Source organism: Uloborus diversus, chromosome 3 (genome assembly GCF_026930045.1).
Source record: "Uloborus diversus isolate 005 chromosome 3, Udiv.v.3.1, whole genome shotgun sequence".
Lineage (NCBI taxonomy): Eukaryota > Metazoa > Arthropoda > Arachnida > Araneae > Uloboridae > Uloborus > Uloborus diversus.
The window spans coordinates 173,179,914-173,195,312 of NC_072733.1; the positions used below are offsets into that span (position 1 = coordinate 173,179,914).

Sequence of the window (15,399 nt, forward strand, 5' to 3'; positions counted from 1 at the left end):
TTAAAATGTTCTTATATCTTCAAAAACTACATTTGAATTTATTTGAAGACTGAAGAATTGAGAGAGAGACAGCAAGTTAGAAAATTTATGTTGCCATATGGTATAGTAAGCTCATTTAGCTTTGGACAAACTTCCTGTTAAAATAGTAAATGTAAATAAGGTTACAAGAAATCCAGAAGCCAAATTTTACTCATATTAAATTCAGAAGAAAAAGTAACAATCAGCAAAAACCTTAAAGGCCCAACAAAAACCTTTACAAAAATTTGTAAAGGGAAAAACTAAAGTTTTTCAAATCTATATTGGAAAAAAAAAAAACAAGAGAATATATGAGGCAGTGAGAAGCAAAGGGATGCAAGTGGACTATTTTAAGTTCCGAGTAAAACACGTTTAAAGATCGGATCCTAGGTAGGCTTTCATTGAAATTTTTTCTAAATCATGCTGTACAGCAGCACCTACCTGGGCTACTAGTACAATCTCTTGCCCCAAAACAGAGGAGAGGTTCACCTAACATTTGTACTGCTTATTTTCAAATTTTTAATTTTGCCACTTGCATCCCTTTGCTTCTCACTGCCTTATATGTGCATGTATGTACAGGGTGTTCTGTTTTAATTTGCAAAGACCTCTACTTTTGCAACTGTTAATCCTAGATGCATACTTCCTGTTGCAAAGATGTTCAAAATCAGATGTAGAGTTAAGAAATTGAAAGTTCAAAGAAAAAATGAGTCAAAAAATACCAAATTTTACTTTTTATATGGGCTTCAGGTCCCCTAACTTATATTTAGGGAAATAATCCCCATTGAAAAATAACACAAAATGTTTGAAATTAGTATGACCAATATTCACAGAGATATGAAACGCAGAGTTTTGTCACTTACGTCACTTTAAACTCCCCGTCAATAACACCTTTTGGGAGGAAAATATAGCACTTAACAAGTGTTTAAAATTATATGTGTGCAGAGTGTGGTTCTTCAAACTGTTTGAGGTAATGCAGTGTGTTTTTGCATATCATGGCGTAACATTTGCGTTTATTTTTGAATAGCAATGAAAAATATAAATACCTTGTTGTTTTTTTTTACTTTGACACCCTGTCATTCTTCTGAAAGGGCAATAAGTTCCCATCTCATCTTCTGTATGGTCCTTTAAAACTTTGAACTGGAATACCTCCTTCCAGTTTGGTCACACAAATGTCAAGTGTTTTGTGTCAGTAATAGTTTTTAATGGATATTATTTCTCTAAATATAAGTTAAGGGGACCTAGGGCCTGTATAAAAAGTTAAGTTTTGTATTTTTTGATTCATATATATACATACATACATATATATATGTGTGTGTGTATGTATGTACGTTCTCTATACAAATTAACAGTTTACGTTGGATCTCGACCAAATTTGGCAGGGAGGTACTTGGGCACCCCAGAAAGAACGCAGACGGTTTTCAAACGCCAAAAAAGTACTGAACTGTTCGAATTTTAATTTGAGGACTTGAAAATGGCATTAAATGGCTCTCTCTACCCGAAATAATTATCCGCTCAGTTCAATTTTAGTGTCATTCAAAAGCTCTCAAAAAAAAAAAAAAAAACATTGGGAAGATTTATTTTCTCTGGAATTGAAACCACCAAGTCCCTAAAATCATTAACAGAAAAGATATAAGCATTTTTAAGTACGGGAAAAATCAATTTTAAATCAAAAATTTATCATTTGCTGCTAGCTCAGCTTTAATTAGCTTGAATAAAATCATAGAGAAGAAAAATCTGTTGCCATTTTTCTCTTGAGTGTAAACAAATAAAGTTCTTGCTTTGAGGGTTTTACTTTATTCGGGAGAATAAAATCCCCCCCTCCCTTTGGTTGTTTTTCTGCGCTGTAGGGAAGTCTTACAGATTTTTTTGCTCAATCCTGATTGTTGAACATGCATCACTTGACATAAATTTCATTTTTGAGGTAAACAGTGGAAAGCCGAGCGACGCAGCTAGTAACAATATAAAAACTCTACATTTTGATTGTAAATATGTGTCCGGGACACATTTTGAAATTTTTTTTATTATGTACTTTAGAGTTTTGAAATTTTTTGAACTGATTCATCATTTATTTAATAAGCAAAATCATAACATAAATATGAAAAAAAATTATTTTTTTATTTAAATTTAATTTGTTTTTTTCAAAAAAATGGGGTTGCTTTAAATTGCTATAACTCAAAATATTGTTGGTCAATTTTCAATTTTTTTTCAAAAAAGTATGCACAAATATCTAAGCTTTAATTTTTTGAAGAAAAATTTCGAAAAATTCGAAGATACTTTTTTTAAAAAAAATCATAATTTTTGCAGTAAACTTTTTTTCAAATTCGCCGAATAAAAATTAAAGTAAATTGCTTGAAAAAGATATGCTCCAAGTTTCATTACTTTATCTCTATCGGTTCCTGACTTATAAGAGTTTGAATGCAAGAAATCGGGAAAAATTGCATCATGGAGAAAAACGCGTTTAAAGTTTTAAAGTTATGTACACATTCGTTAGATGCATGCAACAAAAATAACTATAACTTTCGTTCTATTTAAGGTAGAAACAAGATTCAAACGTCGTCTTAAGCAGAAAAAAACGGAGCAATTTTTCAAATTATAAAAAAAAATTGCAAAATTTGAGGATTTTTGTGTCCCGGACCCCCTTTAAGCATTTAGCTGATGACTTCTTTTGACATAAGATCTACATGTTATTCAACAAAAATGAGTTCTCTTCAGAGCAGTCTGTTTACCTAAATTGTGTTAACAGAGCAGATACAAAATAAAACGAGGGGGATATTCTTCTGAAAAAGAATCGTTTCAAAACAAATAACTCAAGTGGCTTCAGAGCTGGCTGATTGCAATACGGATAACTCCTAGCACTAAAAATGAAAATTAAGTACATAAATGAAATAAAAACCTAGATTTTACAATAAAATCCTTATTTTTTTCCTGGTTTTAAACTCTCGGACCATTCTTGGACAAAGTTGCTTCAATTCTCCATAATTCCAAGGAGTATTTTGTTAATCTAAGGAGTCTAAGAAGTCTGTACGCACCCTGCAATTAACTATTTTACATTTGGAATTCATACAGTAAAATAAATTAAACTGTAGTAAAAGTTTAATACATGTGAACATTTACATAAATGAAGATAAGACATATTACCAAGATCAAATCAGAAAGAAGTGATGGGAAGTAACTGAAAAACTTAACATAAACAGTTCAATCTATATAAAACAATCAATTCTTATGAAAACATAAATACATGTTTACACAAACTACAATGTAATACAATAACAACAAGTCATTGTTCTTACATAAACTATAAAATGATATTCAAAATTGAGTAAACAGGGAGTTTCTACATATTTAGATGCAGAAAAAAGAATCTAAATATGCATGAATAATTAGAAAATAATTTTACTAAGAACTAAATCAAGTACTAATGCTTAAACTACAAATTGTTTTTTATACTTATAAAATGCATTTTCATATAGCTCTAAAAAAGTGGCAATTTATAAAGAATTTAATAATACCACAAGACGTATTTATGGCATCTCGTAGATCAGAATATTTCCATTTAGACAAATCATATTTCTTGGATGCAAGCTGTTCCTGCTGTTGCAAGACATAAGCAGACCTAGGTTCAGATGGATAAAAAAGATTTCATATAAAAGTTATTTTCGGACAATTATCTTTTTTTCACTTTTCATATCATAAATAAAGAGTAAACTGAAATTATGACATGCATCTGAAAATACAAGCAGCAACTTTTAGTAAAAACCTTTTTGAATTCTCACACAATTGAAATATTTTACTAAAGCCATTACTTTGATCTATCCCATAAGATTACCCTAATCTGCACATAACACGCACAATGGGTAGGTCTTTTTTTTAATTTATCTAATATCATGAATTCCATTACTCAAATAAAAAAAAAATGGGGGAAAATTCAAATCTCTAAGTGGAGAGTAGATTTCTCTTCAATCTTAATATGCGGCAGGAATCAAATTCATGAAAGGGAGGAAAGTGAAGATTATTTTAGTATTTCAATCTTTCTGTATTCCCACATAGTACAATTTTGACATTGACTATTAATTCTACTTTTGTTCCACTAAAGTTACATAATTATTTTGAAATTGAATAAACTTGGCTGCATAAAAAAAATCCAGCATATCAATACAGGTGATGTCATTCATGCCTTCAAGTCTGTATGGACTTTTTCTGCAAACAGTCTCCTCCCATACTGCTCTCTTACAAGAGATCCAAGAACCTTGCTCCCATCATAAAACACCTCTATTTTATTATTCAATCTGAACCAAAGTTTTAGCCTACTTCTAAATAATACAGTCGATGCTGGTTATAACGATCCCTGTCGTCCAAACAAAATCCGGTTACCATAGTTTTGGTACCTTTAAAAATCCCCATTTTGCACTTTTTGCCTTCGGCATCCCTCGATTGCCCATCACTTTCGATGGTTAATTTATCCGATTTCCAACGGCAAACGCATCTCTCATCAATACCACTCTCTGGCAGCAAGACGATTTCCAATTGCTTCTGCCTTTATTACCTTAAACTTAACGGCTGCAGTAGACCGAGCAACCCACTTTTGTCAAGGCGGTGGTAATTTCCATTTACAAAACTGGATGTCCATCCCCCTTCCTTACTAGTACTTTTGCTACTTCTTCTCCCTGACACCTTCGCTCTGACGCGATAAGGCTTGCTTGCCCACATGAATCAGCTTTTCTCTCTTCAATGAAACATGTGCAATCGCTGACTCACTTTCTCTCCCCCCTCTTTGCTTAGCTTGTCACCCAAGGCAAAAGGATTTCCCAACTCATTTGCTCCGACGCGATAAGGCTTGCTCGACCACATAGATCAGCCTTTCTCTCCTCAGTGAAACACGTGCAATTGCTGACACACCTTCCCTTGGTGGGAGGTGCTTTCTTAGCTTAATTTGTCGCCCAAGGTCTAAGGATTTGGCAATGAAAGGAAACGATGTGGTGCCATCTATTAGCAGCATTTTCTACTTTTTTTTTTTAAACTTAGAACTTTTTTTTAAACTTGAAAATAAAAAAAAGACTATGTCCACCCCACCCGTTATATGCGTCGCACCGGCAATTTTCTTACTTTTTTTCTTGTATGCACCGCAGCGCTTATTCCCGAAAATACGGTACTATAACCAGAGGTCGTTGTAACATATTGCATTTTATTTAGTCATTTATTTTAAACTAGGAAAATGTCCGTCAAGGTATGATGGGTGAAAATTGCTTCAACATTTGAATGAAGCAATTGCCTGTTTAGTGATAATCTGATAATTGAAATTTTAACCCTAACTCCAGTAGATAGCATTCATTGTTGAACACTTTTTTGTTTCTTCATTGTCCTAAAATGAGTCTTACTAGTCAAACAGTTAAGCTGCAGGATCCAGTTCAGCACTGTCAAAATAATAGTCCAGTCAAATTAGGTCATGACCCAGACATTCAAAGAAAAGATTGTGCACCTATATCAAGTTGTTCAGTATCATGAGGAGATAACATACCAAAAAGTCCCAAGAGTTTGAGCGTCGGGTTTGGGAGTTACAGGGGGGCAAAGAGGGGGCTCAAAATGCAGATTATTGATTTATTTCAGCTGTATTTCCAACACTATTCGTTTTAATGAAAGGGTAATTGAATAGAAGTTGAATATGGTACATATAACTAATATTACAAGTAATATTTTTTGAAAAGATATGTCTTTGGGGGGGATTCCCCCCCCCCCCCATTTTTGAGAGATACATTGTACAAATGAAAAAGTTTCCTTGCTCGTGTTTTATTGTTTTTAAAATAACATTTTTTGAGTACATTCCTTTTGCTTCCCCTCCTCCTCACCCCCCCCCCCTTCCATGTTAATGAAATGATGGGCTTAATTGGGTCAAAATACAAATTTTTGACGTGTTTTTCAGACATTTCAATGTCTATTTCTGACAAATATTATACCAGATTAAATTTAATACAGGGAAGTTCTTTAAAAACATGATCCAGATTTAGGTTTCATGTGGTTTTTAGCTTTGTCTTGTTCCTCACCATGTGTTTCCGTAATTTGAATGATTTGTTCAAAAATGTTTAGTTTTGATAATTGAAATACTTTACTTCCTTATTATTCAGTCTTCATAATTTCATAAAAGGTTTTAATTTCCTGGTTATTCAGTGATTAAACCACATCTTTAACTCTTCATTGGCCGAGTTTATAAGACGCTGGATTTTGTATGAATAACGTTTAACTTCTTAGTCAGAATTTCATAATTTCAATAATGGGAATGATATGCTTGTGACAAAAACACATTTAGTGTGTCACCTTTTTTTCCGATTTTTTTCATGTTCTACATTTTCTGCCATTTTAGCTCATTTTTCTTTTGCTAACCTTATAGTCATACATTCGAGACAAATGTTTTAGGACCACGGAGGAATGTACCACAATGCGGCTTTTTCAACAATTTAATTTTGTTCTTTAATTTCATTTGTAAGCAAAACTTTCACAGAAATACCTTAATTTGGAGACAAAAAAGTTTTTACATTCTTTTAAAATAGTATGTTAATGGAAATGCAAGTTCAAAAGTGAAAACCTACATTTTTCTTGAAGTAAACAGAAAATATATTTATGTTATGCCCCCAGGAAGAACAGAAGCGGGTCGGATTGAAATGTAAAAAGATAGGAACAGATGTTAAACACACTTTGTCGAATTTTGACTGTACAAACGATAAAAGAATTGATTATTCATCAGCATTCGATTGATTGTTATTCTGAAATACTGAAAGATTATGAACGATCTCAATTAAAAACGTTGAGCGAAAATAGTACACTGAATTTCGGTAAATGATCGGATCTAAGTGTCAAAAATTGATGGCTACTTTTAGAACCGAAGCAGCACCGCTAGTGACATACTTGTTAGTATTTCAACCACAGGAAGGGAGGGGGGGGGGGAGATTTGCAATATAATCTTTGCTCTTGCCAAAAACAAAAGGTTTTAAAAAAATCAGAGATTCTTTGTCATTTCCTTTTTTTAAATGAAAGTAAAAGGTTTGTAATTTTTTCTTAAACCTTTTCAGAAACATAACATATTATACATTTGGAAGCAAAAGTCTTAGTTTTTACTTTTGAAAATGTTCCAAGGAAAAAAGCAATTCAAACTTGAAAAATGCCAAAAATTACGCTTGAAAATCAAAACAAACATCGTTTAAATGAGTTCTTTCCTATGGTGCATTTACATTTTTTCTGCACTCAACAGAGGTTATAGAAATAGGAGCGGAAAATCTGCAAAGTGAAGAGAAAACACAAATTATTTTTATAGACTTTAAGCAGGCTCTGATTAACCTCTGAAGTGGGAAAGCTCCTTCTCATTTCAGGGCCTCACAAATTCTGTGTTGGAAATTTTTCTAAAAATTCAACGCACATTTAAATAAAATTCACTGTTGCTACAGGTGTTATTTTTAAAAGTGACACAGCAAAATTCAGAACAATGTTTAACCTCTCCTCCTACCTGACAGATAGAATTTTTGTAAATTACAAACATTTTCACTGAAATTCGAAACAATAAAGGGTGATTAGTTGCTGAAACAGATTTGTCCTGTCACAAAATTGTTATGAAAGTGCATTGTAATATTTCGGACAAATTTGATCGAACCAATTCTAATGTTTGCAGTACCTTTAAAAGCTGACTCTGGAATTTTTAAGCAGTTTTTCAGTAATTTTTGGGCTTCCGAGGGGGAGCTTTAGCTTCCCGAGCCTTTTGGGTAATCAAGCCCTGAGCTTAGGGTGCAATGTCTTACCTTTCAGATTTCAGAAACTACCCCTTTTCTATACATTCAACATTCATTCCGACATCCGATTCACACTGAGACCCAAAAACGGACGTAGACGCAGTACAATGCAAAACTGCAATCATACGACCACCAAATTTTCTTTCTGTTTTTGTCCTTCAAACTTTTAGAACTGGTGTGTGTGTGTGCTTTCGTTTCTATATTTTAAAACTTTGAGGATTCCTAATGATTATTTCTGTGCATAGTATATTACTTTATCATTAAAAAGAATTAGTTTCAAATTCACAACTTGGTGACTCCTGTTAAACTATTTTTATTAATTAAGATTCGCTAAAGTTCACAAGTAATACTATGTGTTGAGTTTCTATAGTTCGTCAAATTTTTACTAAAAAATTATAAAAACATTTTCAGCTTTTAAATTTGAAGTATTGGCTTTTATTTAGTTTCTTAAACGTTTTTTGGTTTCTTAAGCCATGGAACCACCTAAGTGGTCTGAACTACCCCCCCCCCCCCGCATTGCTGGGTCTGCAGGTACACAGATTCGAGCCTGCGTACAAGAGAATTAAATCTCAATGCCATCTCTACGCCATTTTAACTTACAACCGAAAAAAAAACCACTTCAAATATAGGATTACTATTAAGTTTCTTAGTATAATATCCATCGGCAAAAATGAATCTATGAAATTTCATATTTAAGCACAGATCTAAAAAATCCAAAGCGAATGCACTTCGGAATTTATTTTTTATGCGATGAACAAATAAGTGTCAACGTTATTTTGGATTGAGATACGTATGATTAGGCCCGTCATTTCATTTACTCATGGGAGGGGGGGGGGGGAGCAAAGGGAATACACTCTATATATATATATATATATATATATATATATATATATATATATATATATATATATATATAGAATGCATATATCTCAAAATCCAAAGGGGAGGGGAGGGGGTCAATTCCCCCTCCCCCTCCCTTAATGATGAATGTGTGTAAAAATAGTACTTGCAGTGTTTGTAATTTGTTCCACATTCAACTTTTATTCAATTACCCTTTCATGAAAACGAATAGTGTTGGAAATGCAGCTGAAATAAAGCAATAATCTGCATTTTGAGCTCCCTCTTTGCCCCTCCCCCCATAACGCTCAAACTCTTGGGACTTTTTGGTACGTTATCTCCTTATGATACTGAACAACTTGGTATAGGTGCACATTCTTTTTTTCGAGTCTCCGGGTTTGGCCCTTTTTCGACCTAATTTGACTGGACTATAAAGCACTTCCCTGCATGTCAAACATTACCAAAAAATATTATCAAGTTATCATGCCGTAGAGCGAGTTTCATTGTCGATGATGTTAGGAGTGTTACTTGATCATTCGCTATTATGCACTCTGTTGCAAAAAAATATATGCACCTAGAAGAATTAGAGCTACCATCATGAAACTCGGCACAGTTGCAGTTTGGTAGCCGATATGCAAATGATTTAAATTTCAGCGCCAATGAAACAAGGCTAAGTGCGCTATGAGCATGTGAGTTGCACGGGTGGGAGAGTTTAAAAGCATGAGTACTTGTGCTGTAGGGCTATTCAATCGAATCTGTTGACTTCGGTCGACTGTATTGTGACTTAAGATGCCTGTAAGACATAACCGGCGGCAGTACGAACAGCTGACAGGGTTTGATAGGGGCCGTATAATAGGCCTCAAAGAAGCAGGTTGGTCAAACAGGAGTATTGGTCGCCACCCATCGGTCGGAGTGATATGGTAGTTGCTCAGTGTTGGCAACAGTGGATCACGGAAGAGAGAGTCTACCGTCGCAGAGGGTCAGGGTGTCCCAGGAACACAAATGAAGGCGAGGATCACACAGTCAGAAGAGCGGCCACGTCGGCACCGACAACGTTGCTAGCATTGATTCAACGCCACTTATCTCCTTCCACGTATCCGGTGGTGTCAAGGGAAACCATTAGGAGACAATTGGCCGAAGTTGGCTTAAGGTGCCGACGTCCATTAAGACGCTTGCCACTGACCCCACTTCACAGGCAGTGTCGACTGGATTTTTGCTGACTTTGGGCAGCTTGGAGTGTAACAGACTGGAGGCGTGTGATCTTTAGCGATGAATCCCGATTCAGTCTCAGTTCTCAGTGCTGATGATCACCGTACACATGTGTGGAGGTGCACCGGCCAGTGCTCCAATCATGCATTTGTTGTCGAGCGGTATACAGCCATTTCACAAGGTGTGACAGTGTGGGGTGCGATTTCTTGGGACACACGATCACCTCTAAATGTTCTCCAAGGCACTTTGACAGCTCCCAGATACGTGGACAGCATTTTAATGCTGATTGTTCTGCCCATGCTATCAAGTCAGCCTGGTGCCACTTATCAGCAGGACAATTCTCGTCCAGATACTGCGCTACTCTCTCAACATTGTGTTCAGGGATATGACGTACTCCCATGGCCTGCCAGGTCACCAGACCTTTCCCTAATAGAGCATGTCTGGGACTTGCTGGGAAGGCAACTGCAGCCATCCCGGGATACAGGGGAAGTAGCGACGCAGTTGCAAAGATTATAGCATGATCTTCCGCAGGGGGTCATAAGTGACCTAATTGATTCGATGCCACCTCATGTTTCGGCTTGTATAGCTGCCAGAGGTGGCTTTACTACTTACTGATTTGTAAACTTTTGCATGCTGTAATTGCTTAAAAAAATTATCTTTTATTCTGAATTTTTAACCATCTTCTTATCTCCTTATACACTACATGCCTGCCAAGTTTCGTGAGTATAGCTCAATTTCTTTTGGGTGCATATATTTTTTGTTACAGAGTGTATATATGAGGATACACTAATAATTTCTCATAGTTATGCTTCTTTGAAAAGAGAATCAAGAAACTAACAAAATAAGTTTAAAATTTTTTACAAGTTTCATTTCTTTTTAAAAAATGTATGCTGCAATTGTAGAAGCTTGCCGATTTTTTGAATTTTTCAAAAAAAAAAATATATATATAGATATATATATAAATATACACTCAAGAGTGAAAACATTATGACCACCTGTCAATAATGAGTTGGCCCACCTTTGGCGCGCAACACAGCTTCAACCCGCCTTGGCATGGATACCACAAGTCCTTGGTTGATGGCCGGAGACAGAGTGTACCAGATGTTTAAGCAATTGTCACGCAAATCCGAGATATTGCGAATTGGTGGTCTTTGAACTCTGAGCTGCCATCCCATCACATGCCATATGTGTTCTATGAGATTGAGATCCGGTGAGTTAGACGGTCAGGACATTAACTGGAATTCAGCATCATGTTTCTCGAACCACTCCAACACAATTTTAGCCTTGTGACACGGGGCGTTGTCCTGTTGGAACATTCCATTTCCAGCTGGAAAAACAGAGGCCATGTAAGGGTGCAACTGGTCCACAATGATGTTCAGATACCCTGTGGCATTCAGTGTCTGCTGTACCACAACCATGGGTCCCAGAGACGCCCAAGAGAACGTCCCCCAAAGCATTATACCGCCACCACCGGCCTGTGTATGACCTACTGTACATTGAGGGAGCAACATTTCACACGGAAGACGGCGTATCCTGACACGGCCATCGCCGTGATGCATGACAAAACGTGATTCATCTGACCAGGCCACTCTCTCCCACTGATCCATGGACCAGTCGCGATGTTCCCGGGCCCAGCGAGGGCGCAGTTGGCGGTGACGCTTGGTCAGCAAAGGCACATGAGCGGGACGTTTGTTGCGTAGCCCCACATCCAATAGTGTCAGCTGAACAGTGTGCTCCGATACTATTCTACTTGGCCTTGCACTGTATTGGGCTGTCAGCTGAGCCACTATCAGGCTCCGGTTTTGCTGCACCATTGCGAGACAGTTTCCGACGACCTTTTTCTTCGATAGCGTGTGGACGTCCAATACCATGTCATCTACTGCTGGTTTCACCATCATTCCTCCACTTTGCATAAGTACTAACAACTGTAGGTCGCGAACAACCCACGAGTCGTGCAGTTTCTGAAATACTTATTCCGAGCCTTCAAGCCATTACAATCTGCCCTCTATCAAAGTCGCTTAGATCCGTAGCCTTTCCCATCACACACAGAAGTAAGTGAAAGAATGATTCTTCAGACTCTCCAGCAGCAATTAAATACCACTTCCACCTGATCACATGCCTTCCAGGTCCTCCAGGCGAGTTCATTGCAAAATGTAGGTGTGGTCATAATGTTTTGGCTCTTGAGTGTATATAATAATAATAAAAGTGAAAAATATTGAAAAGACCATATATATACATATATACAGTGGTGGTAAAAAAAATTTCATCACCCATGAAATTCAAATACAGTGAAACCCCTCTATTACGGACACTAACGGGACAAACTTTTTTGTCCGTAAGAGAGGGGTGTCCGCTTTACAGAGGTTTTTTTAATTTAATTAACTTTAGTTATTTGTTTATGTTTTTTGAAATCTTAAATGAAATATGTGTGAATTCTACTCTTTCATATGCATAGATTTTTTTTAATTTACTAGTTTTTACCAACATATACATAATAAACAATTATTTTATCAGGTTAAATTCAAATATTACAGTTTTGCACACTCAAAGAGATTTAAATAACAGGTTCGCATAAAAATTACATACCTAATTTGTACTTTTAAAAAATTGTTCGATTGATGTCTGTTGATATGTTTTGATCGATGAAAGTCTTTCATTTTCGAAATGTATCTTAAGTTCTTGTACCAAGTGCATTGTCCTTTAGGATCGTTGTGTTTAATTGAAAATTCCCTGAGTCCATCTAATACGCTTAAAGCTTCGTTAACATTTTTAATTGTTTTAACGTCTTCTTTTACGGACAGTTCATCTTCATCGTCATCCTCAACTGTATGATCTTCGTTAATTTCGCGCACTATGCTTGCAATTTCTGTTTCGCTTTCTTCAGTGAAAACTTGGTCGTCGATGGGAGCATAGTCTTCAGCGGTCACATTTGTGAACCCTGCTTGTTGCATTAACGACTGCAAATCGGATCCATCATTGTCACAATCAACTTCGTTGTCAATTTCCTCTGTGGCAGATCCTTTTTTGAATCCAACGCGATTAAAGCAACTTACTATTGTTTCTTTTTTAACTTCCTTCCATGCGTGCTTAACCCAGCTGATTGCATCTAACACATCAATTGTTTTGGACAATTCGCTACTTGTTTTAGTTTCTTCCATTTTATTGATTAAATGCTTCATAACTAGTTGTCTGTATTGAATTTTAAATGCTTGAATTATCCCAGCATCCATAGGTTGGCATTTCGATGTTGTGTTTGCTGGCAAGAAGACTATTTCTATATTTTTCAAGTGAAAGTCTTTGGGATGGGAGGGCGCGTTGTCCATAAAAATAACAATATGCCTTTTTTCTCTCCCCAACTTCTTATCAAAAGTTACAAGCCAATCAGATATGACACTGGTTGTCATCCACGCTCTTCTATTTGAATACCAGTCTACAGGTAATTTTTTTATATCCAGTCCTTTAAAACACCGAGGTCTGGCTGCTTTTCCGATGACAACTGGTTTTAATTTTGTACCATCCATGCTGGCACCCAACAAAACTGTTAAGCGTTCTTTGGAGATTTTGCCACCAGAGCAGTTTTCTTTCCGTAAAGTTAAGGTTTTATCTGGCAGAGCTCTATAAAACAAACCGGTCTCATCAATGTTATAAATGTCACATGGCTCGTAATTTTCAATCAAACTAGGCACTTTCTCAAACCATTTCTCGCAAACGTCAGCATCCACATCCATGGATTCACCACATATTTTTTTAAAAACGATATCATGTCTCGTTCGAAAACGATCTAACCATCCATTGGAAGCTTTGAAATTTTCTATACCCATTTCAGTAGCTGCTTCTTTCGCCTTTTCTTGTAAAATAGGGCCAGAAATCGGAATATTTTTGCTTCTTGCGGACACAAACCATTTAAACACAATTTCATCCACTGCAAGGGCATTACTTTTAGGAAAATCTTTTTTCTTCTCTTTCTTTCCATTTATGAACCATTCTTTCTTAAACTTCTCTTTTCCTTTTAATATACAGCAAATTTGTGTGCGTCCCACACCAAACTTTTCAGCAATGTTCCGTATTCCAATTTTATTTTTTTCTGCGAAATCTATAACTTCAATTTTTTCTTTAAGAGAAAGAGTACGACGCTGACGATGAGTATTCAGAGCCATTTCAATGAGAACGATGAAACAACTAAATGCTTTTACCCTTAAGTTTACTTTATGATATTGCATTGGCTTTACTTTTACTCTCTATAAAATATTTTTGTTAGATGGCGCGTCAACTCGGCTCCACTTAGACACAACACGCCTGCTTGTTAGTCATCTGAAAAGGAACAAGGCAACGGGGGAGGGTGGGGGTATACAGACAGAAACTTGCAGAATAATCATTTTCTCTTTTCTTTTCTTTTATTTTTGACGATTTGATGATGTTTTTTGGAATGAAAATTGCATTTCGGTGTCAAGCTGAAAATTTTTTGCTACGCAGTAGATGCAAAGTAAAATTGCAAAGAAATATTTTTTTTATCTCCGTATAAGCTGGTCGACTTTGCATTAAATGAAGCCTTTCAATGGAGTAGCTATTTAATTCTCAAGTTTTAAATACTATCCGCAAAAAAGGATATATCAATGTAAATGACTTCGAAAAGGGTGTCCGTGTCCGTATTTGAGGGTGTCCGTACGAGAGAGGTTCCTTATACATTAGGTTTAATGTCTCTCTGCCGGGGAATTAAAAACTGTCCGCATAAGAGGGGTGTCCGCATTAAAGGGGTGTCCGTTAGGAGGGGTTTCACTGTATTTTTAGCATTTATAAGTAATTACGAAATATTTAACGGTTCATGCATCACATAACACGAATTGGCATCAGTACATGAAGAAAGCTATTGTGTAAGATTGCATCATCTTTCTAACTGTATAAAAAAACCAGTTGAATGTTCGATGCATTCATTTACGATCTGGACTTATGAGTTGCATTATGTCGAAATACGTTCAACTGACACCACAAAGGAAGAGTGTTGCTCTTGCATTGGACAAAGAAGGATTGTCGTCACGTTCCATAGCAAAAAGAATAAACTGTTCGCAATCGACTGTTGTTCGACTACTGAATAAGCTAAAGAGCACCAAAAGCACATTAAGAAAGAGTGGCAGTGGTCGTCCACAAATATCCAATGCAGTGCAGGACAGGTATTTGATATGACTCAATCTTCGGAACAGACAACACTTCAACGTCTACTGTATGGTTACGACTGTGTGGTGCGGGTTTGGTGTCATGTCGACTATGAAAGAAGCCATTGTTGACCAAAAAAAAAAAAGAGGAAACAGCGTATAGACTGCCCAAAAGCTCACCAAGGGTGAACTGTCGATCAATGGAAATCAGTTGTATTTTCGGACGAGTCCAAATTCAATCTGCAGGGGTCAGATGGCCACCGCAAAAGAGAGGAATATCATCCAGACAGCATTCAACACACACAGTCAAGCATCCCATATCCCAGATGATTTGAGGATGTATTTCTGACAGTGTTCGCGCTCAACTATCCGTAACATGGGTCCCAGGGACCCATTAATGAAATAGATTTGGGTCC

At 36.3% G+C, this 15,399-nt stretch overlaps 1 protein-coding gene across 1 annotated transcript in view; it reads right to left on the reverse strand.

Annotated features, from left to right (window-relative positions):
- LOC129219293 (unconventional myosin-VI-like) overlaps window positions 1–15,399 on the reverse strand; it is a 92,028-nt gene that overhangs the window by 11,252 nt on the left and 65,377 nt on the right. The window contains exon 24 of the mRNA XM_054853632.1: window positions 3,525–3,628. Coding sequence (XP_054709607.1) covers window positions 3,525–3,628 — 104 coding nt within the window. The remainder of the gene's footprint in view (window positions 1–3,524; window positions 3,629–15,399) is intronic.